The 25,928-nt window shown below is 41.4% G+C and overlaps 1 protein-coding gene across 1 annotated transcript in view; it reads right to left on the reverse strand.

The window, feature by feature from the left end:
- klar (klarsicht) overlaps positions 1-25,928 on the reverse strand; it is a 441,086-nt gene that overhangs the window by 371,614 nt on the left and 43,544 nt on the right. Inside the window, exons 6-8 of the mRNA XM_080265346.1 lie at positions 23,374-23,565; positions 20,888-21,086; positions 14,203-14,333 (exon numbers count right to left, since the gene is read on the reverse strand). Of these exons, the coding sequence (XP_080121472.1) occupies positions 14,203-14,333; positions 20,888-21,086; positions 23,374-23,565 (522 nt within the window). The remainder of the gene's footprint in view (positions 1-14,202; positions 14,334-20,887; positions 21,087-23,373; positions 23,566-25,928) is intronic.

The following is a 25,928-nucleotide window of genomic DNA, read 5'->3' on the forward strand; positions in this document are numbered from 1 at the left end:
TATTACACTTCTCGCCCCTCCATCACCACCGCCCACACGCGTACCCTGCTTGTTAATATTTGCATCAGCGTCTTTCCATTCTCCTGTCGCATCCCAAGAGAGAGAGAGAGAGAGAGGTGTGTGTGTGTGTGTGTGTGTGTGTGTGTGTGTGTGTGTGTGTGTGTGTGTGTGTGTGTGTGTGAGAGAGAGAGAGAGAGATCATTTTTAACTCAGTCCTTCCTTTCATATTCTCATTACCACAATATTTTACCACAATCACCAACCACAGCTACCACCACCACACTACAACCATCACTACCACAACAACAAAACAACTGCCACCTTCACCACAGTACCATCCACAGCTACTACCACCACCACAACCACAAAACTACCACATCTACCACCATCAACCACCACCACAAGTACCACCACCACCATCCAAACATTCACACTGCAACAAATCACAACCACTACTACCACCATCGCATTACTACCAATATCACTACCCATACACCTCCCATCACACACACACACACACACACACAAACCATCCCAACGACAATTACAACCATCGCTACAACCACCGTTACCACATTTACAACTACACTACCACCATCGCAACCACAATTACAACCACCATCACTACAAATTACCTCACCACAGCAACCACCATCAAAATCACCACTACCATCATCACTCTACATCACTACAACCACAACCAACATCAGATCACCACCAGACCCATCAATCACAATCACAATCAACCACCATCCACCACAACCAACCAGCACCAACCACAATCAACCACCATCCACCACAATCAACCACCATCCACCACAATCACTACCACCACCATTATCGAATTACAAAGCAGTTCCAATCCCCTATAACTCCCAGGGAAGGGGTGTTGGATCCTATTACGCCCCTCTTTATGTCGTCTATGGGCGCATCGATCTTTATATCTATCGCGCCTTTTTATCTATCGCCACAGGGATTGTATCTATCGTGGTATGGGGGCCTCTTCCATCTATCGTCAGAGGGATTTGATCTAAGGGCATATTTCTATCTATCTATCTATCTATCAAGGAACAAAACTGTGGCCCCCTCTATCTATCTATCGTCACATGGGTTTATCTATCACAGGGTTTTTTATCTATTGACGGTTTTATCTATCTTAATGGCTCAAAAAAATTCACACCCATTTTCTTTCCTCACAAAAAGCTCTATCTATCGACCTTTATCTATCGTCCCATTTAATTTATCGACTATCATTACTTATCGTCACTGGGGAGCATTTTTTTATCTATCGCCAGGGGGTCGTTATCTATCGTCACAGGGGGCCTTACTATCTATCGCCAGGGGGTCTTTATCTATCGTCCCAGAACCACCGTCCATTCCTTAATCTTTCGTTCCCCGTTTCATTTATCGTAACCTCTTTTAACTACTACCGCAAAGGACTTTAATCTATCGACAGAGGGATTTAAATCTACACTAAGAGGACTTATATCTATCACCAGAGAGGGTTCATCATCATCATCATCCATCATCATCATCATCATTATCATCATCCACCATCATCTCCTCCTCTTTCAGGTTACTCAATCGTGTAGCTTATAGACAAAGTATTATAGAATGTGACTTTTCCTTTCCAGTATTTCCTATGAAATTTCCATGTCAGTTTTTCCATGCTGCATGGTGGTTTTTCTCACTTTTTCCTGGAGGGTTTGGTAGTGGGGGAAGCCTTCCTGCTTTACTATCCTTATCCTTCAGCATGTAGAGTTAGATCTTGTAGTCACAGTTTTCTCTGTAACAAGCAGCCTCGAAAGGACCATAAGGTCTGTTGCTGTTTGCTTTCCTATCTAATCCTATGTAATCCTCCTCCTCCCTCTTTTTCTTGTTCTCCTCCTCCTCCTTCTTAATCTACTCAGTCTAAGCTACTATTAAGTTGCACCTCATCTCTACGGGAAGTGTTTTTAAGTACATGATAGTGATGAGAACTTGGGACTGGCTGGATGTACGGATGTGGGAGGGTGTGAGGGTGAATGGGAGGGTGCAGGGGTGTGTGGAGGTGTGTGGGAAGGTATGTAGGTGTGTGTGGGACGGTGTGTAGGGGTGTGTGGAAAGAAGTGCGGCGTATGAGAAGGTATAATAATGTATGAGAGGGTGTAGGGGGTTTGGGAGGGTGTGGGAATGACTGGAAGAATGCACGGGTGAAAGGTAGGATGTAGGAATGAAGAGAGGTGTGTGTGTCTGTGAGGGGGATGTTGAGATGTGTGTGGGGGGCGTAGGATGTGTGTAGGGATGTTTATAGGAGGGTGGTGGTCTGAAAATGTGCTTGTAGGGACAAGTGAGAGGACCTGACAAAGTGTGGAAAGATATAGGAAAGACCAGGACGAGACAAGGTGGGGAAGGATTAGGTAAAGATGCTTAGGTCGTGATGGAAAAAAAAAAAAATGAACAAGAAGCGGTGCCAGGGCACAGCCAACTCGTCCCCGGCAGTCATTTTAGTGCTGACGTATAAACTCAACAGAATATCTAGTCAACGATGTCACATATCAAATTTGGAGGAAATCGAGTGAAAATTGACGATTTTATGCCCTTCTGAAATTTTAGGCCCAACCCACCAGACACTGACCCCCCTACCGCTAACTAGGGGGTGACCCCCCCTGATGTAATGAGGCATGTTATAGGATGCAGATTTGAAAGATGCACCTTAAAGGGTTTGGTTTCATGACGATACGACGAATTTGAATGGAGTTAGGGCGAAAAAATATATATATTTACATATTTCATTACATTATTTTGGCCCACAGCCTGGGCCTTGGCCCAATGTCGCCCAAAATATAATCATGTGATCAAAAGGTCATAGCACATCATCACTGTAATTTCAGTCACAATCGCACCAGTAGTTTTCGCGTACAGTTGTTAACTGATAGACAGACAGACACAGACAAACCGAGTGAAAATAATACCCGTCCCCGAGCCCCTCCGGGGTGGGGATGGGTAATAAGTTCTTAGAAAAGAAGTAGGGATTCGCAAGATGTCCTTTGGTTATGCGGGGATGAACAGGGTTGAGGAAAGAGAGAGAGAGAGAGAGAGAGAGAGAGAGAGAGAGAGAGAGAGAGAGAGAGAGAGAGAGAATGGAAATAAAGAATGGCGAGCGAGCAGCCTTTATTACGAACGAAAATATGTGGTCAATGCGTATGCTGGAACGAAGAGATATGAATTAGTAAAGAAATGGAGCGTGAAGCGATAGAGAGGATTTGTTGGAGGGAGGGAGGGAGGGAGGGAGAAGATAGGAGGGAGGGAGGGAGATGATAGGGAGGGCAGGGATGGGTGGGAGAGGGAAAGAGGACAAGGGAGAAGTTTGGGAGAGGGAGGGAAGGATTACTGCATATTATTTACAAGAGAAAGCTAAATAAAATGAGTGGAATGGAGAGAGAAGGAAAGGGAGAAGGGACAGAGCTGCGGATGATGTGGAGAATAAAAGGGAAGAAGGGGAAGGAAGAGGAAGGGAGAGGAGGGGAAGAAGGGGATGGAAGAGGAGGGAAGAAGAGAGAAATGACACAGACAGCAAGAAGGGGAAGGGGACATTGACAAGGGGGGAAGGGAGGGGGGGTTTCAAGGGGGAGGGAAAGTGGGGGAGGGACATTCAGAGGAGGGGGGAGCACAGAGGGGGGCCAGGAGACAGAGGGAGGCGACAGATGAGGCACCAACAATAAGATCATCAGCAGAACCATAAAATGTAATAATTCTCTCTCTCTCTCTCTCTCTCTCTCTCTCTCTCTCTCTCTCTCTCTCTCTCTCTCCCCTTCTAATACCTCACTCTTTCCCGTCCTCTTCTCTCCATTCCCCACCTCCTCCTCCCCTCCCTTCCTTCCTATCCCTCACCTCTCCCTGTCCTCTCCTCTTCCCTTCCCTCTCTCTCATTCCTCACCCCTCCACACCCCTTCCCCTCCCATCCCCTATTTCTCAGCCTGTCACTCCTCATTCTTCTTCCCCTCCCCTCACTTCTCTTCCTTTCCCCTCACACCAACATGGTCATTCTAACCACTCCAGACATCTAACATTTCCTTCCCTCCCCCGTCTTTCTCTCCCCTCTTATTCCTTCCCTTTCTTTCCCTCCTCTTCCTTCTTTACCTTCCTCTCATTGTCATTTTTCTTCTCTCCTCCATCTTTCTCTCCTTCTTTTTCCTTTTCACTACCTCCCTCCCTCTCCTCATTCTTTTTTCTCCCTTTTCCTCTTGTCCTTCCTTCTCCCTTTCTCTCCCCATCTCCCTGCTTCCCTCCCCTCCCCCTCCCTCATCCCCCTCTCCCTTCCCCCTCCCCTATGGAATAAAGTTAATGTTTCTCCGCAGTCAACACAACACAACACACGTGATGGAGAGAGAGAGAGAGAGAGAGAGAGAGAGAGAGAGAGAGAAATCGGTGGAAAAAAAAAAAAGGTGAGGAGAACAGAGACACAGATGTGAGGAGAAGAAATGGTGGAGGAGGAGGAGGAGGAGGAGGAGGAGGAGGAGGAGGAGGAGAAGGAGGAGGAGGTGGAGAGTGCAATGACCCTTAACACACGACACCACTACCATTACCATGACAACCCCCCCATAACACTACCATTATAACTACCATACCATCACTACCACCACACCCACCTTAACCACCACTACCATAACTCTTCCTTGTGACAACCATTAAAGCCACCATAACTACCATACTCCACTACCATCATACCTACCATAACCACCACTACCATAACTCTTCCCTGTGACAACCATTAAAGCCACCATAACCACCATACCTCCACGACCATCACACCCACCATAACCACCACTACCAAAACCCTCCCCTATAACACTACCATTACAACTACCATATCTCCACTACCATCACACCCACCATAACCACCACTACCACAACCCTCCCCTATAACACTACCTTTAAAACTAACATACCTACCATACCTCCACTACCACCACAACCACTACTACCACAACCTAGCACCACAACCACTATCAATTCTTTCGTAACCACAGCCATCACTACCACAACCCACCATTACTACCACTACTACCACAACCTACCACCACAACCATCACCCCTACAATCAGTCCCATACCCCAGCTTCCGCCCTACATATTACATTCAACAGTGACACTTATAGCTCGTAAATTCTACCCCACTACAGTCAACCCGTCACCACCACCACCTCCACCTCCACCTCCACCACAGCCACCACGCTTCACCTATTCCTACTACTACCATACTACTACTACTACTACTACTGCTAAGACGACGACTATGCTTTTTGTTATTTTTACTACACGACAGGTCACTACTACAACACCCACGTAAGCTACTACTACCACTACTACCATCATATCTGTGTCTACTACTACTACTACTACTACTACCATCAGTTTTTCTGTCACAACCATTTTTTTTTTCCTTTTCTTGTTTCTCTGATCTGTCTGCGGCTGTCCATTATCATTTTCTCTCTCTCTCTCTCTCTCTCTCCGCACACACACACACACACACACACACACACACACACACACACACACACACACAGACTGCTAAGAATCCATACATCTTTTCCTGTTTGTTTTTCTTTTTATGTTTGTCATCTATCCTTCCCATAAACTCTACCTCTCTCTCTCCTTCCCATTTTGCCTTCCTCTTTCCACACCTCTTTACTTCCTCCCTCATTCACTTATTCCTCTCTCCCTTCCTCCTTCCACTTTCTCATTCCTCCCTATCCTTTTTTCCATCATTCCTCACACCCTCTCTCCCTCCTCTTTCAAGCCAATCCTTCCCTCTAACCCTCCTTCTCTCCCCTCCCTCCCCTACTTCTCCCCACCCCCCCTCTCATTATTTATTTAGTCTCCCCTGCCTCCTTCCTTCTTCATGCATTCTCCCTTCTATTCTCTCTCCACTCCTATCTCCCCACCCTCTTCTAATCAACCCTCCACCTTCTGTCTGTCTGTCTGTCTGTCTGTCTGTCTGTCTCTCTCTCTCTCTCTCTCTCTCTCTCTCTCTCTCCTTCCTCCCCCGCCACTCTCCCTTCCCTCCTCACTCCCCCAATCATTCCGCATCTCTTCCTGCTTCCTTCCTTCTTCCCTCACTCCTCCCTCCCTTCCATTTTCTTCTCCCTTCCCCCTCTCCTCCCCCTCCCCCCTCGTCAGTGTTCTTGCCCACTGGACCCTGACCCCCGTGACTAACCTCTTCCTTACGTCCATTCTCCACTCTCTCTCTCTCTCTCTCTCTCTCTCTCTCTCTCTCTCTCTCTCTCTCTCTCTCTCTCTCTCTCTCTCTCTCTTCGTCCACTCTCTTATTACTTTTTTCCGCTTTCCTTCCTCCCTCCCTCCTGCCACATCTTCTTCGTCTATCCTTACAGCCACCATTTTTTCTCTCTCCACTTCATGTTTTTTTTTTCTCATCATTCCTCTCTCTCTCTCTCTCGTCACCAACCTCTTCCACAATCCCATCTTTATCTGTTTCATTAGCCTTTTCCTTCTTCACTCCTGTTCTCTCTCTCTCTCTCCTCTCTCTCTCTCTCTCGTCACTAACCTCCTCCACTATCGAATCTTTATATTTCATTCGCCTCCGCCCATGAGAAAACTCTGCTTAACATCGACCCTGCTTGTCCACTTTCCCTTCCTTTCAATATCTTTTTATTCCCCCCCCCCTCTCTCTCTCTCTCCACTGTCCTCCCTCTACTGTCTCTCCTTTCCTCCCTACTCCCCCACTTTATTTAATCCCCTTAAGTTTCCCTCCCAGTCATTCTCCCTCCATCCTCTCTCTCTCTCCCTTCCCTCCCTCTTCCTCTCCCTCCATCCGTTCCACTCTTTTCCCAATACTTAACTTCCTTCCTCTTTGATTCTCCCTGTCTCAGTCAAATCCTCTCTCTCTCTCTCTCTCTCTCTCTCTCTCATATCCCATTTTCTTTCACGCGTTCTATTCCGCTTTCTCTTACCCCTAACACTCAATTTTTTTTTTTTCCTGTTTTACTCCTCTTTCCCTTTCTAATTTTTCTTTTCTCTTTCCCCCCCCGCCTTCCCCACCTATAACTCTTTTTCGAAAAATAAAACAAAATTCCGTCAAAGTCCGACTGATCTGATATGCATAAAAATGAACTTTGTAATAAGGAAGAAAAATGGACTGCAAAGGCGGCTCCTGGCTACTACTACTACCACCTCTACTACTACTACTGCTAACTACTACCACTACTACCAGAGCTTTCTCCTATTCTTTAAAAAAATAAATAAATAAATTTGTTGATGGCTACATATATAGAATAGGCTATAAAAGTCACTGAATTACAGCAGTTGGTCCTCATTCTTTTTTCCCCCTAACTGCCTCTTTCTTCCCTAACATCACCATCAACCTCCAGACAGACAGACAACCAACCCACCACTCCCCCACCAAACAACAACCTGCCTGGGTTAATAAACGGAGACTGCACACACAAAGGCGGATAAAAGTACACAAAAGGAACGCCACACCTTTCTCTCCACGAATTTCTCCAACACTGATGGAGAAAGTCTTCGGTCGTCTCAGTATCTTCCTCACTCCTCTGTTTACATTTCTGTTCTCTGTTCACTTTCCTCAATACCTCCCTGTTCTTTGTTCACCCTTCAATCTTCTCTTTACCTTCTTGTTCTTCTCTGTTCACCTTTTCTTTGTAACAATTTCTTATCCCCTCACTAACTCCTATTTTCTTTCTATCCTTTTCTTATTTACCGCTGCTGCTCAATCATCATTTTTTTTTTTCAGTTTTATGTTTTCACTTTTCATTTCATTGCCTTCCCTTCCTCATCTCCTTCCTCTCATCTATTTCCTCGTTTTTCCTCCTCTCTCCTTTTTAGTTTTATCATTTCTCCTCTTTCTCTCCTCTTACTTTTTAATCATCCCCCACACTCTTCAGTCATCTTACTTTTCTTCACTCTGCCCTCCATCTCCTCTTTTCTATATCCCTGTCTTTACATACATCATACTTATCGCCTCCCTCTCCTTTTCTTTCATCTTCTTCTACGGTTGCCTATCCTCCTCTCTTTACAGCTAATATCTTCTTCCCAACTCCACTTCCTACCATCCTCTCCCTCACCTTCTCCTCCACTTCTCTTTTTGTACCAATTATTCCACATTCCGGAATCCCAGACGCTCCCCCTCCCCTCCCTCTACTTCCACCTCTCTCTCTCTCTCTCTCTCTCTTTCTCTCTCACCGACCTTCGCTTTCCTCTGTGATCAAGAACCGTGACCCCTCCCCCACAACCCCACCTCCTGAATGCAGTCTCTCTCTCTCTCTCTCTCTCTCTCTCTCTCTCTCTCTCTCTCTCTCTCTCCGACCTTCGCTTTCCTCTGTGATCAAGAACCATGACCCCTCCCCCACAACCCAACCTCCTGAATGCAGTCTCTCTCTCTCTCTCTCTCTCTCTCTCATTAACCCTTTCACTACAATAACTTTTTTTCCCCTGTTATCTTTAAGTAATTTTACTTAGGAGAAACTGTAAGGTATATAATGTTTCTCCTTCATCCACATCTTTCCACCCGCCCCCCCCCTCCTCTCCAATGCACCCTCACCCACATTCCACCCACTCATGCATAAAGCCGCAGCCACACCCTCCACCCACGCCACCTCTTCACCGACTCATTCTGCACACACACACACACACACACACACACACACACGCACACACTAAAGACAGAGGATGAAACAGAGAGGTGCAGTGAAAAGAGGAAGAGCCAACTAATTCACCCGAGTCAATACCCAGGTCCCGTGAGACACTAATCCAATTACCACACACACACACACACACACACACACACACACACACACACACACACACACACAAACAGACACACACACAGAGTCCTCCTTCCCTTCTACACCAGTTACATTTTCCCCACAACATATTCCATTATTTTATTCTCCTCCCACTTTCTATGCAATCTTTACATTGATCTTAAGCCACTGTTACACTCCCCTCTCCCTATCAATGTTGTCTCTTATCACTACCTTTTTCTTTTCTATTCACATCATCCCCTCTCTCTCTCTCTCTCTCTCTCTCTCTCTCTCACACACACACACACATACAATCACAGTCTTCTAACTTGTCTTCTGTTCTGCACCAAAATCCATTCGTCTCCCTTCCTCATATACCTTATTCCATTCATCTACACTCCACATGGATGATTACAGCCCAACTGATAAGTCTGTGTGTATTTCCAGCCCCTATATATGTGCTTGAGAGAAGGTAGGGGGCAACAACTAAGCACACCAAAAGTAATATCAAACCCAGCCCTGCACTGCATACAAATGACACTATTACCCCAGAGATACGAGCCTAACCCCGCCGTCACTTACTCGCCTCCCGCTCGCTACAAACCAGGAAATGAAAGGAGCGGTGGTGTTGTGTAGTGGTGATACACATATTAGTGATAATACACAGAATGATAACAAATCTGATGATATTTCTAGATGTGATGATGTACTCTAGTTGTGATGATGTTTCTGGAAGTGATGATGCTAATTACTGGAACATGCAGAAGTAATGTTGATAGTGATGCAAATGATCGCTGTTTTGTCTGGCGGCCTCACTACCTCCTATGACTGTGCACATCAGAGACTGTCATGCAGTCGATGGTGAGAGTATTGGTGATGATGACTAACTGATGGTGAAGGTGGTGATAATACAAATGGTGAAAACAGAAGTGATGCTGTAATGATGTAAATGGTGGTAGGGAATGTGTTGATGGTGACTGACATGATGGATAGCTGTGTTGGTAGGCAGTCATGACAAATCCCCAGGCTGAGTATGCTGCACTGCATAGATGTGTATTTTATGATGTCAGTGGTGAAAGTAGAAAGAGTAAAATAATAGATGCATTCCTGTAATGAAAAGTACTTACACCTATTACACAAGAATGATCGGACTGCAACCTGGAGCTCACAATGTGCTGTTCTGTTTATTGGTGCTGTTCAAAAGTTACTCTCAAAGTCTGTTTTCAATTACCATTAGGTGATGGATGAGTGTATAGATATCTTAACTAAATGAATTTCCTAAATGTTTTCCTGTTTATACTTTCTCTTTTCGTGCTTGTGGGAAAGATTGGTGGGGAAAAAGTCAGGATGATACTTGTGGAATATATAATGGGCAAAATGTAACTGAGGCAAGATGGAAGAACATGGTGAGTGGTGAGGCTGTGTGGTGTAATTGGATTAGCGTCTCATGGGACTTGGGTATTGACTCTACTGAATTACTAGGCTTCCCTTCTTTTCCCTACACCATTCTCTTCCACTGGCTTCCTTTAATTTGTTTCTATTGTGTTATGTTTCATTACTCACTCATTCCTCAATATTTCAGCTTTGTGAATTGCATCTCATATGACACACAAGAGGGAAATGATGGACCCTTGATTTGCTCCTCCTCTGATTATATTTCTCATGAGTGATCGTGGTGGCTGTTAAGGTGGAGGGGCAGGGAGGGGAGTAAAGTACTTTATTTTACATCAGATGCATGTGGCTTTTTCTTGTCTGCTTAAATAATTTCCTATATTGTATCATCCTTCTGATCCCATTTCCCAGGTTATCAGACAGGCAGGAAAAGCACATGGGGAAAAGGGCTCCTCTCAAATACTGTCATGTCTGTATTCTTCCTTCAAAAATTGAGTAAACAGCATTTTATCATAAGCTACTGAACTGCACTGAAAATGTCTCTGATTATTTAATTTGCCAAAACATCTTCAATACTAAATCTAATCAAACTACAAAGGCAATCAGTGTTTTCCCAGCACTGACTATTTACTGAGAGATATGAATAATGATCTATCACAATAATTAATTACAGTACATAAAAACCAAATTATTACACAATACAGTAGCTATATCTTGAAACTAGCAATTATATACCAGATTTCTATCCAATCAAAATGCTGCCATGGGTCCTCTTAACTAGTTCTCATACTGCAATTGTCCATGGTACAGCTTCTGATGATATGTGTGGCCTGACAAAAGACCCGCCTAAGTATAAGAGGTACAGAAGTAAAGCAAAGCAATTCAAGAGAAAAGAAGCCAGTTTAAGACTTGACTGAGAGGTTATTAACAGCACATTGTGGCTAAATATTGAGAGACTGGTAATCTACAGGGCACAGCTTTAAGTGCAAAGTGCCTCTCTAGGGCAACTTAGCAGTGTCAATGTGAAAGGCAAATAATTATGACCGGAAAGCTAATAGTAGGTGCAAACAAGGTTGTAATGGATGACCACTGTGTAGGGAAAGATCAGGGTAAGAGACAGTGGACCAAGGGGAAATTAGGAATGAGTGAGGTGAAGGGGGAGGAAGAGACAAGGATGAAATGAAGGATGAGGTGGAGAGGTCTAAGATGACGAGAGGCGTGAGCTGGAGAGAGGTGAAATCTGATGGCGGAGGACATGGTGACATGGAGGTGATTCATTCGTGTCACCCATTCCAGGATTAAGGTGTCTGGCTACAGCTAACTAGACAGATGGATAAAGAGACTTTAAATTATTGATGAACGAAAAATTTCTCCAGAAAAAGAGACATCAATAGATATCAGTATAAAGGAGGCAGGTGTCAATATAAAGGAAGTACTGTAGAAGGTAAATATACTGTACACAGTAAGAAACAATGGAATGAAAGAGAGACCCGAGTGTGGACGTTCATCCAACAGAGCCTTTGGTCGGGGATGCTGCTAAAAAAAGCATGGTTTGAATGTGATACATAACTTGAGCTGTATGTAAAACATGGTGCAGGAAGGAATTCAGTAATGTAGAAAAGCTGGTATGACCAAAGGAAGTGTGTTAATCAGTGCTGCTGCTGATAGTGATGACAATGTTGTTGCTGGTACTGATGATGATGATGATGATGATGATGATGGCTATAGTACTGCCAATGGAAACTGTACTTAGTGAATGGATGATGACTAACATCTGCCACATTCTTAATACAGTACTCAGCACTCGTCTTTCATAACCACTTCTTTCGTCTTTCTCCTCAAGGTGATATCTGATGATCTATCCACTTTACAACTTGTATCTCCTTTCCCATTCAATAATATTCTACCCTCCAGACCACTCAGAACATCTCCTTGAACACAAGATTTATCTAGTTAGTCAGTATTCAAGTCTGGATGCAAATTACTTTTTCAAGTATTGGAACATAAATTTTATCTTCACAAAACACAACCAGCACCAACCATTTATCATATAAAATGGGCAATACTCAGCTTTTAAAAGAACAATGAAATTTTGGTCTTGCTGTACTTAACATTGTAAATAAAAAATAAATAAATAAAAAAATAACAAAAAAGCTGACACAAGGTGACTGAATAGTGAGGAAGTAGTGATCAAAGAGATCCCATGTATAACCTGACTTGATACCGGTATACATGTTCTTACTTATATGCTCTTGGCTAGCACACAGTATAGAGGGTGTACATGACATCATTACTGAAGGTGCAGATAATGCCGGAGTAGCCTACATAATAAGGAGGCTGTCTATATACAGAGTGTGAAGATGGCAATTACATCCTGTATCTTGTTATCTTACTGCTAAGACCATCACAGTGGCTGGGAAAATAATATGTACACAATATACTGTATGTACAAATGCTTGGTATATATGCGATTCATACAGATTTTTAAAATAAATAAATAAAGCGATCAGGTAAAATAAAGGAAACAGATCACAGGCTCAGCCCATCCCACACAGTCCCAAAGAAGTGGGACTGGAATCCATAGCCTACCAGCTGTGGCAGTGGTCTCAGGGCAACCTGCCAGGACAGCTACAGGGACCCCCCACCCCCCAAGTGTGCCTTGGCACTTTAACTGCCCTGCCATTATACACCCACCAATAGGGCAGCTTCCTGAGGTGCTACTTCCAGGTTCGAGCCCCTCTCTACTGGGCGGAAGCGGCTGTCAGGGAACCTCAATGCCCAGTACCCTCTGGCAATGATCCAAACCCTATCCCATCTCAGTCCCTAAATCTATGCTGGCAGAGCCTACACCATGCCTCTCCTCATGTCCACTAGTTGGCAGGGGCAAAGTTTTCTGGATACGTCTTTGCTGGCATCAACCCGTATGATGCAGTGGGGTATGCTGTGTAGTAAGAAATGTGCATGTAGAGTAGCACATGAGTTAGCGAAATACCAGCAGTTAATGCAAGAAATGAAACTATCTATCTATCTATCTATATACCTAGGCTGCTTCCCCCAAGGAAAGGGAGGTAGCCGAGACAGGACGACTCACTCTCCATTTACTCATCCATTCAAACACATTCATTCGCATCTTAGCCCCAAAAGGGAGAACGGACAGATCCTCACCGCACCACACCGCGGTGAGGATCTGACATATATGCAATTTCAAGCCATATAATATTGTCACCAGGTACGATTTTCTTTCACATTACCTTTTCACGTTAATGCTTATCAGAAGTATGTTGTTTTGTCATGCTACGCTCTGTTCACCTTAACTACATGGAAATGGTGGTGGCAGGTCCTTGATAACCTGACCAAAGATATTACAAACAATTTCTGCAAACGGATGGCACATGGTACGTCAGGATCATTTTAAGTCCAAGTGTTGGCATAATGACAGCAACAGTAAATATGTCAGCATTAGGGGAATTATAAACCATACAAAGTCCTTTTATAAACTACAGTATAGTTCGTATCAACGATGCTATGACAGCACCTGGACTGATATGTCAAAAGTGCAAGTTTCTGAGAGTTACTTTTTCCAACAAACTACCAGAAGTAAGGCTTCCATCTCATGAAAAATATAAAGTTTAAGATATGCAAACACCACAGCTAAGAATAACTTCATCCTGACTCAAGGAATAATGCTGCCTTTGTATTCCCATACCTATTACATCCATATATTCTGTGAAAACTGTCACAGGATACCTTGTCAGGTGCAGGAAAATTGTCATTTTTACAACATTTGGTAAACAGCTGATGATATATATAGCGAAAGACATGATTTTTCTCAGAACTTTATGTGTTCCTACTGTCACTGTGGTTCGCAAGTACTCCAGCACTGTCTGCTAAAGCTGGAACTATATTTCAGTCTCCGCACTTAACTGGATAATTAACAACCTCCTGCATGAAAAACCATTTACCTCCAGCAGTGAGGATTTTAACACTGTTCTCTGGAATATTATTGTAAATGTACAGACGTAACTTTGCAAGTGATGTACAGTACTAACCTGATTATCTTTGTAGCGGTCCTGGAGAGTAACCAGAGAGCAGCCACGGGGGAGACGGCAGGTTAGCGGCTGAATTTGGTCCTCCATATCACTAAGCCAACGCTTCAGCAGGCCTTCTTCATGAGCAAGGTCTGCAGAAAATAGTTACGAGGAATGAGATTAAAAAGTCAGGAAACCAGCTAAACTAACATTTAAATATTTTTGTATTTACAAGGTCCCATGTTATCCCTTATGAGGTCCAGGAAAACAAAATTAAGGTATCATAGGTCAGAACATGTTACAGAAGGTCATTATCCAATATCTTGGTGGCACTGCATAATTCTAAAGCTCCCAGTCACCTTTTGGGGTTTAAAACTTATGTACAGTACAGTACTCATTTACATCAGTATGCCAAAATGCCTTAATGAAAAATATACTATCAAAAATGACTAACAGTTACAAAAATTTAAACAATGCAAGATGGAAAATTAATTTCTTACTTCTGAGTTACATAATCAGTAACAACAATGATCAGATTTATAACCACTAATCAACTGGAAGAAGGAAAAGATGATGTATATATAAATGAATTTTTTTTAGCACTATTTAATGGTGAAACTTTACGCCAGTCTACGACTAATATTATCATCAATACTGCCAATTAACTAGAACATAAATCAATTATTTAGACAGTCAAAGCAGACTGCCTCAACTGGTGCCTAACAAGAATGGTCTGAAGTTGTATAAATGATTCTTGGAAACTGACAAAATAATGGGATTTCAATACATCATCAACAACAGATGCTTCGTCTTACCCCTAACGGATGGCTGGGACAATCACAATTCATTCCTGGTTACTAACACATCATTATTTTTCACTGAAGGAAACATCTCTGCTCCAAAGGATCAAAGCTTTTTTCAATTAACCTAAACAAATTAATAAATAAATGTTCTGATTGGCACCTGAATATTCAATGACAAAAAGTATCCTTGCCCTAGTGACTTAATACAGTATCATCATCCTGAACATCCTCTCCCCCCACCTAAGGATGGGGTGAGGTAGGGTCGGTATATACCGTACAGTAGAACCTCTTTGGTCCGGACCCCTTTAATCCGGATTTCTGTTAATCCGGACAAAATTTAAAAATAATAAGCCCCCAAAATACGTTGAAAGTAATTCTAAAGTCATTTGCAGTATCGGCGCGGAAAGCGATCGTCATTCGTTTAGTCTCGGATCACGCTAGGTCGCTACATGGGCGCCTGTTTAAACACATGCTAGCATTCGTTCCATCGACTAGTTCACCAACCATTTATATTTTTATGCTGTATTTCAAAAGTTAATCCTCCTTATCATGCCCCTTAATGCAAGTGTAGCTTCTGTAATGAATAAAGGTGTTAAAAGGAGGAGTTTGCTTACACAAAAATGGGTCAGATTATTCTGCAGTGTTTAGTGATTACTGTAGGTTATTTTTTGTACTTAAATGTGCTTTACTTGTATATCAAACATTAGCTTTTTGCCCATATGGGTGTTATCAATATACCAAAGATGACAATGTATTTTTTGCCTACATAAGTTTTATTTTTATTCCAAATATTACAGTTAATTAATTATTTTTTTGCCTACACGGGCCTTAGTCACTTACTACAATTTAAAATGTAGGCTAGTTTCTTGTCATGGCCTTACCTGTAAATTATGCAATACAAAACTATCTTACATGATTAGTTTTGTTATTTTAGTACCGGTATCCTTTCATCTTTTGCAGTTACGTAGGGTTGACATATGCCACATATGTTAATAATTAACAAACATACCATATGTAGATAGAGCTTGGTATGAACTGGAGATTACCCTGATGGTCCGGACAATCTGCTAATTCGGACAACCCTTCCCCCCATATAGTCCGAATGAGAGAGGTTCTACTGTATATGGTTAGTTTACAGCATAAATACCTTGCCGATTCACTCGTTCAATGCCCTGGCTGCTTTCTAAATATTACTAATAATTTTTGCAGTGGTAAATGATTGCTTACTGCTGATTTTCTTTTCCCTTTGCCCATACCAATGTTCACTCTGATTCACTATTGTTTGTTTCTCAAGTGTAATGGCACACTTTCTAAAAACTACTCAAATCAACTGAAATTTACTACAGCTGTACTACCCTAATCTTACATATTCATAACCTTTCAAAGTAACCGAGACTAACTTAACCTAACAAAACACTATATCCTACCCAAACCAAGACAACCCAAACAAACCTAACATATCCTGACTTAATCTACCCTAACCCAACCAATATAACCAAACTTTATTTAACCTAGCCTACCCCAACCTAAGCTATCCTAACAAACAGTAACTTAGCCAAACACGACAAAATGTAAAACCAAATGAATTTCGGTACAGTTGCAAACCTTTTAGTAACTGTCCACCATAATGCTCAAAGAACAAGATACATCGGGAAAACAAAACACGGATAAAACATGGAATCAAAATCATCATGAAGCAATCACTTACCAACATAAAAATAATCAGAAAAAACATGGAAAACAAACTGTAACAGTAAGTGAACTGACAAGGTCTTTCTGCTGCTTAAACTAAACTATACATTTACCTTACGGTCTACAAAACAAGGAAAATGAAAACATGGTAAAAGAAAAATTATCACTAGTATGTACACTGAAATGGACCAGAGAGTCACTCACTCACCATTCAAGCCCCCAGAATCCCAGCTGTATCTCACAGGCCTAACCACCTGCACATACATCTTCACATATTTTTCTAGCATTACTCTTTACATGTATCACATTATCAACTTACCCAGAAATATCTGAACAGAAGTTTCATTTAAATAAACAAGTGTTAATTGTCTTCATCAACAATATTGCAAAGCACTTGCACACTGTCAGCAATACCCACAAACAAGATAAACAAACTTGCTACCAGTTTTTTGTCTGTTTACCACTGGAATGTATAAAAAACAGCATTCATACATGGCTAAAAACAATTAAATTGTATTTCACCTTGCAATACTGCCTTAAGTAATGAAATAATGACTATCAGAAAATACTGAACACTATCAGTTTGCTTCTAGTGTAGAATTACATTTATGCAATTAACAGGAAATCATCCCATGGAAATTTATCTGTATGCAAGATTTTAAAATTTGAAAGTCAACATTATGTTGACTGCAAGCAGCTGTAATGGTGGTTCTCAGGAAAGCAGCACTAGATGGGGGAAATTATTGTGTGTTTGTGTGTGTGTGTGTGTATATAGAGATAGATAGATAGATAGATACACACACAATACTGTATAGTGTATATATATATATATATATATATATATATATATATATATATATACAGCCATACCTCAATTTAACGATGTAATTGGTTACACAAAACCCCATCATCAGGCGGGGTATCACATACTGGGGCACTTTTAACATGTAAGGTAATGTGGTGCATTTACCAGCCTTGGGTTTCCTCCCAAACCAAGCCCAAAACCCATCCAAATGAGCCCCAAAACAAGTTAAAGCCAATCTTAATGGCCCAACAGCTGTCAAGGACGCTAACCTAAGCCTAACACCTGTAAATAACTCACAATAAACAACAACAAAAATCTGAAAATCATCAAACATTAGTCTGGAAAAAATCAAGCTTAGTAAACTGTACTCCAAAATGACGATGATCACCCCACGTATGGCCAAAACACATTAATCAAAGTCTAAAAACAGTTTATAAATCAACCTAAACACACAGTTTTAATATTTAAAAGAAAAAAAGAAAAAAAAAAAAATTGTTAAACCGGGTTTTGGCCATCATTAGGCGGGGTATGGTGGTATTTCTACCACCATCGTTAAGCCGGGGTATCGCATCTAGGGGTATCATATATCGTGGTATTACTGTATACAGTATATCCATCCATTCATCATCCAATCCTATGTTTCCCCATGAGGACCATAGGAGCCCAGGGCTAGGCAAGTTGGTCCTGACATTTAAGATGTGAGTGACCAGTCTCACTCATCCCTGAGTGGCATTAAGTGGGCAATAACCCCAACCACCCCTTGGATATAAACCTTCACCGGCTCAATCCAACTAGAGCGTCGCAATTACCCACTAAACCACCAGCTGCCATAATTTGGTTATATGGTTACAACCCAGCACAGTAAATGGTTTCCTGGTGTACAGGAAATAATTCAGCTTGTCACTCAGTGCAGAGTCAGCCACAGGCAGAAGGAACAGGAAAGACTGAAGGACAGAAAGACAAAAGAGTGTAAAATCATCTGTAGGCAGAAGGACAATGTAAGAATGAAGCAGAGAAAGACAGAAGAGGAAGGAAGGAAAGGAGGGAGGAGAGGAAAAGGCAGACACCAGAGAGCAGCACTACAGTACACTGAGTGAGTGGATGGTGAGCGGCTCCACCTACCACATACTATTATTATTATTATTATTATTATGTATGATGTCCCCATGGTTGTTCAATATTTATATGGATGGGGTGATGAGAGAAGTAAAAACACAAGTAATGGAGAGGGGGATGGTGTTGGTAATGAATGGTCATGGATGGAATATCTCAAATTTGTTGTATGCTGATGATGCAGTACTACTTACAAATACCGGAAAAGAACTTGGTAGGCTAGTGCAGAGTTTTGCTGATGTCTGTGAGCGTCGTGCCTTGAGAGTAAAAGTAGAAATGAGTAAAGTGATGGTTATTGGGAAAGAAGGGGACTCCCAGTGTGATGTTACAGTAAATGGAGAGAGACTGGAAACGGTGAGAAAAAATACCTGGGTACAGTGAAAGAATAGAGAGGAAAATGTGCAAAAGAAGTGGACAGTAGAGTGACACAAGGAAGAAAAGTAGCTGGTTCAATGAAGACCTTGATAAGAAACAGAGGCTTGAGCATTGCAGCTGCATGAGGCTTACATGAAGGAGTGTTAGTGCCAACTTTAACATATGTAAATGAGACTATGGTGTGGCATGAAAATGAAAAGTCAAGAGTAAGAGCAGTGGAGATAGGACTGCTGAGGAATGTATGTGGATTACAGAGGGTGGACAGGATATGAAATACAGTAATGTGATTCGTGAAAGATGTGGAGTGAGGAAGTCTGTGGACATAGAGTGGTGAAAAAGCTATATCTAAGCAAACGTGAAGGAGGGAGGAGGTGAGACAGGCAAAGGATAAGGTGGAGAGATATGGTGAGTGAGTGTGAGATGTTTGGAAATTGGTGAGGCTAGGGAACTGACAAGGGACCGAGGTGGTTGGATGAATTTTATGAGGAGAAGTGCATGATCAGGGATTTGGCACCCCTTTTATTGTGGCAGTGTCCGGACTGACTCTATCGGATATGTTATGTGAAGCTACAGAACATGATGAAAGTTTTTGGCATATCCGATACAGCCAGGATTTTGGGGGCTTGAATGATGAGTGAATGGAAACGTGGCCCATTGGTTTGGGCAAATTTGGGCTGTCTGGACATTGCTACTCCTCACCCTGGCCTAGGATGGGAAAGGAGGTCCGGATGATGATGATTATGATGATGATGATTATTTATGTATTCAAACGTCAGTAAAACTCACTGCCGAAAAAGATGGCAAACACTCGCATGGTGATATACAATTTTTTTTCTCTCCCTCCTTGCTGGGATAGAATGACTCACATGATCATCTTTGGAAGGATTTTATTGCTCTTGCTACTGCTCTCTGGATTGCTACTATTTGCTACTATTCAAAAATATCCCTGTGTGACCACAGCTTTACTGCTTTACTCATGCTGTTATACTCAAACTGAACTGAAAAAATTTATAATCCATCCATGGATGATAAATTTATATTTCTTATTTTTCACAGTTGTATGGCCTTTATGTATCTCAATCATTGTAATAATACAAAACTTTATTTATTTATTTTTACTGCGAAGAGTTGGCAAGTGGGTAACTGTGTACTCTATGGGTTATATAAAGCACCTCTTCCATTAGATTAAAAGCCAGACACAAGTGCAATCAGTTTTCCAAGAACCAATAAGTGAGGTGTTATGCCACTCAATTCCTCATAACCTCTCAACTCTACCTTACCATTAGGTAGTTTTTTATTGTTCCTAATACATACCCATCCACCCTACGATGCCCTCAGAACATGCATGGCAGTAAGAACTCATCTCATCAGTACTCCTTTCCAACTAATGTCCCTCAAAAACTGTCCACAAAACAATACTGAATCTATGCTGGAAATGGCTACCTACCATCACTTCTGTGGATGTATTTCTGCTTACAGTGTCAGTACTTTTAACACAAGTTACCACATTAAAAGTTCTCTAATCCAAGTAGCAGGGGATCGAGTCTTTTGGACTACCGTTTTTTCGGACTATTGGAATGGACTTTAGAAAACATTAGAAAACTGTACATGACCATTAAATAAACACCTAAAATGATATGGGCTATTGTTTTAGACACTGGAAATGCTCAGAAGTGGAGCCGAATAGTTGCAGGCAAGTACATCCAGGTCCAAGAGCAAGTCCAAGCCAGATAAATCCTTTGATAAAGCCCAGAAAATTTTTAAAAGGCCCAGAAAATTTTGAAAACTTTTGCCTTGAAAAATTTGGAGTATTGGGATATTCGGATGATTGGTGGTCGGACTGGAGGATTTTTGCCAGTTAGTGATATGGAAATGCTGTTAATTCTACCAGCATTAAGCATCAACTGCAACCACATACCCAATTCCACTTCGACTTCCTTGTTGCGTCCCTTGGCTGGTGTAAAGTGGCTCTCCAGCTGGTCCCATTTGTTGTTGAGGTAGTTGACTCGCCAGCTGATCTCCTCTGCTGAGCCAGGGTAACGCTGAGCCACTCGCTCTCCCTGTTCCACAAATAACTTGCGGCGGAAAGTACGGCGACGCAACTCTTCCTGCTGAGCCTGTAAATTTTACATTATACAGTATTCAGAGTCAGATTTCATGATCATTCACAACTGCAAACATTAAGATGCACATACAATCACTGTCATGGCCACAGTCATCACTTAGTCACCTGAAACCACTGCCAAAAGGGGAACTGTGCAACACAAAAATGTTATTACTGTACAGATTACTCCTCAAAGATCATATAGACATTTATCAGATTACAGTAGCACTGCAATGACAAACACATGGCTGAAGATGTGCATGACCAAAGTAACTTTCAGCTACTAAAAAGAAATAATAAATTGCATCGTCACCAGATGACTTTATTCACCTCAGGAAACCTTTCATGGTGAATAGAAAGTCTCCCATAAGTTAACCCGTACCACTCTTGGCAAAAAAAAGGTATTACCCCTCTATGCCCACCGACTATGGATTTTTTTTTTTTCCTGGCTAAATGGGCTTAATACATCAATATAAGATCCCTGACACTAATAAAAGTAATCACCAAAGCCAGAAAGTTGGTGAGTCGAGTCAGGTTGGTGCCACTCAACCTCTGAAATCTTCAAGGTTACTGAGAAAGCAGAGCGTCTGTGAGCATGTGAACTGATTTTGGAATTTTTTGGGGGGTAAATGGCCTTAATACATCAATATAAGATCCCTGGCACTATTAAAAATAATCACAAGCCTTTATCATTCTTTTTCTGTGCCTGCCCCCCTCTCTTCCTATGTCTCCCATCTTTCCTATCACTTCTTAATGCTTTTCTTTCTTTTACAGGTGGCTTTACCTTGAGTGACAAGCCAAACAGTTTCCTCTAAGCCAAGAAACCATTTACAATGCTGGGTGGTAACCATAGAACCAAACCATATGTGCTCCCTATGTGTCAACAAGTGGGTTGGTGGAGGGTTAGTGCCCCTCCCCGTAAAACAGATAACTCAAAGTCAAATGGCCACCCCTTAGGGGATTATGGTGTCTGGCAATAGATAGATAGATAGATAGAAGATTTTTGCATTAAGAGATTTATACACAAATTTAAGTACAGTTTATCCATTTACCAAAATGTTAGGAGGTAGAGCAGTGTTCAGTTAATTTCTGCACATTAAAATATTTCTGACATGATGTATTAAATAATATATGGAAAAAAAAAAAAGGCCGAATATGGCAAGTATAAAGGTTGTGGAAATAAGACAAATGATGATTTATACATAAATAAATTAAGTACTCATTCTGATACATGACAAATTTAACACATCTGTTCTTACAAAGTTCTTACCATCTTACAGATCTTGTCTGTGTGGTTCATCCAAGAATTCTGTAGATATATGAATGATTAAGGGTAATGAATGGATGTGTGGCCCTTTTCACAGGGCACTCTATTGACAGGTATTCTTCTGTTATCCTTTCCTGTTATTTTGGATATCTGACTGGAAAATGGGAAAAGCTGTACTGCCAGAGGAGATATATGGCTACAAGCTTGGTACCTAGCCATATAATCATCACTCTTACACAAAGCTGGCCACAAGTCTAAGTCCAAGCTGAGACAAGCACTGCTACAAATCTTAACACACACTTTAGGATTTCCTATTTCTCAACTGTTTCCACCACTTGGAAAAAATAAGCTAGTATTGGCACTTGGTTCAGCTTCCAATCTCAATATAGGGATTCCTTAAGGAGAAGGAAGATTTTTTTTTTTTTTCTTTTTATGAGGATAAGCTGATAATAATAAAAAAAAATCATGGCGATGATACACTACTTGTCTATTTTCATGTTATGAGTTAAAATGAATACCTTTCAAAGAGTTAAGAAATTTTTTATATACAAACCTAATCCCTGTGTAATCAAGTCACGGAATTATTTCGCAGCTCGTCATTACTAAAGCCGGAGGGAGGGGGGAGCTAGTTTTGCCAGCAGCACATAGTTAATGTGTGGCTGTGGGAACTGTTTTACATGGAGCTTCATTATTCATGGATGTGCTTTTTCCCTAATGCCGAAGAAAAATGAGGAACAATTGTATATGTAATACATTATCTTGTATTAATAATTTAATTTCTGCTGCTATGTATAAAAGTCTTCAAATACTGTATAACTAACTGTATGAGGTGCTATTAACATTCCCCATCACATGAAATATATATTGTTACCTGGGTTTCTGCATTTGAGTGTGTACTGTACTACATTCTCCCCACTATCAGTCCAACACACATAACATTAATAACACACTTCCACCAATACCGCAACATGTACCCTACACACCAACATTACTGCCATTAACATCATATCACCATTACCACCACCTAACTCACCATTCTTGCAGCCTTGTCAGGTGGGTTGGAATGGGAGTAGAGCTTGAGCTGGACCTGGATAAGCCATTCATAAAGCTCATTGTACTGGTCTAAGAATTCCGAGAAGCTCCACACATATGGTGGGGAAACGTCGCCACTGTCCCAGCTCAGCTCAAATTCCCCTGAAGAAGGTGCCTCATTCATCTCACCAACCTGTAATTAAGTGAAAAATAAATTCCATGCAGTGCAGCTACAATGACAGAAAATATAGGTAAAATTTCTACAAAAACTATCTATACTCAAGTTATGTATGGCCTCCCAAATAGCACAGTTCTTGATCGCTGATTTCACAAGGCAAATATTTGTGAATGTACTGTACAGAGTTTTTCCTATGTTAATTACAAAGCCTCATTTGATGCCTAATTTCAATCATGACCCATGTGTCTTATCCCTTTCAATCTAAGGATACATTTGTTGTTTTATTCATACTACCTCCATATAATTTACACTCATTTACAGCAGCTTTTCATACATCATGCAGGAAATATATACAGTGTATCTTTCTCAAATCCCTTCACTGCATGAAATCTCCCTCACACTAAAGAAAATCATCATTTGTCTGAAGGGGCTAAAGTTTATGCAATTATAAGATGTACAGTACAGGGTGCATTATGTATGTATTCTCCTAAATGTTTTCTTTAAACTCATCTGCAAAAAAATGCCAGAACTCAACACTTAAAACTTTAACAGCTGTAAATTGTGATGTATGACAGATGCTTGTAATTCTTACTGAGAGTGATGAGTGATCTTATTGCCCTCAAATATTATTCTCCAGTTCTACAATATTACCATACACCTACAACGACAATCTGTGACGTATATTTTTCTTAAAAGATGCTAATCTACACCCTACCCCCCATTTTCCGTGTGTGTGTGTGTGTGTGTGTGTGTGTGTGTGTTAATGTCTGCAGTAATGACGAACAGCAACATGTAAAGAAGCTGGAAATTCCTATTAATATTAAATGCACTGCTAAGGACCATATTTAACAATGGTACTTAAAAAGGTGTGTGTGTGTGTGTGTGTAATTCACCGGGTCGGTCAGGATCACCTGATGGTCGTGATCGTCAGCTTTTACCCTCCCGGAAGGGAGCTGAGAGCTCATATAGTCCGATCTAAGGGCAAGGCTGTGACCTTCACACACGCACACACCCGTCCCCTTGCTCAAGGGGGACAGTAACCACCCACTTCGTCAGTGAAACTTTTTCGCAACCTGAGCGAGGCGCGAACTCCCGTCTAGCAGATGGCAAGCGAGAACGTTACCACTGCACCAGCGAGCGGTGTGTGTGTGTGTGTGTGTGTGTGTGTGTGTGTGCACGATCACATGTATGTGTGCATGATCACGTGTGTGTGTGTGTGTGTGTGTGTGTGTGTGTGTGACCATCCACCTGCATGCATGCATACGTGTCTTCCACATCCCATCAGCATGAGTCATTACAATTCACTTGCTTCCAGGATGTGAAACTCTGCTCTGTGTTCATTCAATTGCTTGATTTACGCTCTACAACACATATATGGCTCACTGAGTTCTTCATACACCCACCATGCAAATACACAGAGAAGTTCACCTATTTCATTGATGGAGTTGAAAATGAGGGAAATACACTTACAAATCATTCATACTATTAGTTTCATTTCTAGTAATTATTTGTACGCATACGAGAGATATTGTAACTACTTATAACGAAGATGAAAATTGAAACCCTTGCCTTTCTAAATTTGCCACTTACCATGCGTCCACTGAACTCCACTTCTCCATTGTGTTAATACGTCCTTTTCATCTACTTAATATTAAACTTTTTTTTCTCTTTCATAATTTTAAGTCTTAAATTTCACCATCCATTCATCCTTCCATTTATACATCTACCTTAACCCTCTAAGCTCAGGATTCTTTCTCTCTCTCTCTCTCTCTCTCTCTCTCCGGACAATTTTATTCAGCTTCGGACAGAGTCTTCGAAACAGTGGGGTTTGATGCAGTCATAATAAACCCCTTCAATGCAGAAGGTCTTTCCTAAATTCAATAAAATCATGATAGCAAAAATAAATAAATACAAATAAAATAAACTAATTTGCCCCGGATTCAAGATTTTTTTTTTTTTACGGATGAAAGAACCAAAGGCCACCTAACTACATTCTTGCGGTCATCAAGCCTACCTGTCCACCTGGCCACGCATACATAAACTTCATTAATGCTTCATGATACCTATCCATTCAAATTCTCTCACTATCCATTCAAAAATACTCCTCCATCACTTCACCGATCCAAAATAATAATAATAAGTAAATAAATAATAATAATAATAATAATAAACAATAATGAGTAATTTATTATCTACACTTTCATCTTTCTTTTGGTAATTCATTCGCTTTTGTGTCAGTCCACCCTTTGTGCTCATCAGTCAGACCTTTCATCAACTTTTAGCTCAGCCACACAGCCATCTTCTTCACACATACACTGGCATACTTTTAGCCAAGATCCAATCCAATCTTTCTTCTCCAAAACCAATCTAATCAATCC

This window comes from Coenobita brevimanus, chromosome 14 (assembly GCF_032717465.1).
Source record: "Coenobita brevimanus isolate Jiangsu-jjx chromosome 14, ASM3271746v2, whole genome shotgun sequence".
In the NCBI taxonomy this organism is placed as follows: domain Eukaryota; kingdom Metazoa; phylum Arthropoda; class Malacostraca; order Decapoda; family Coenobitidae; genus Coenobita; species Coenobita brevimanus.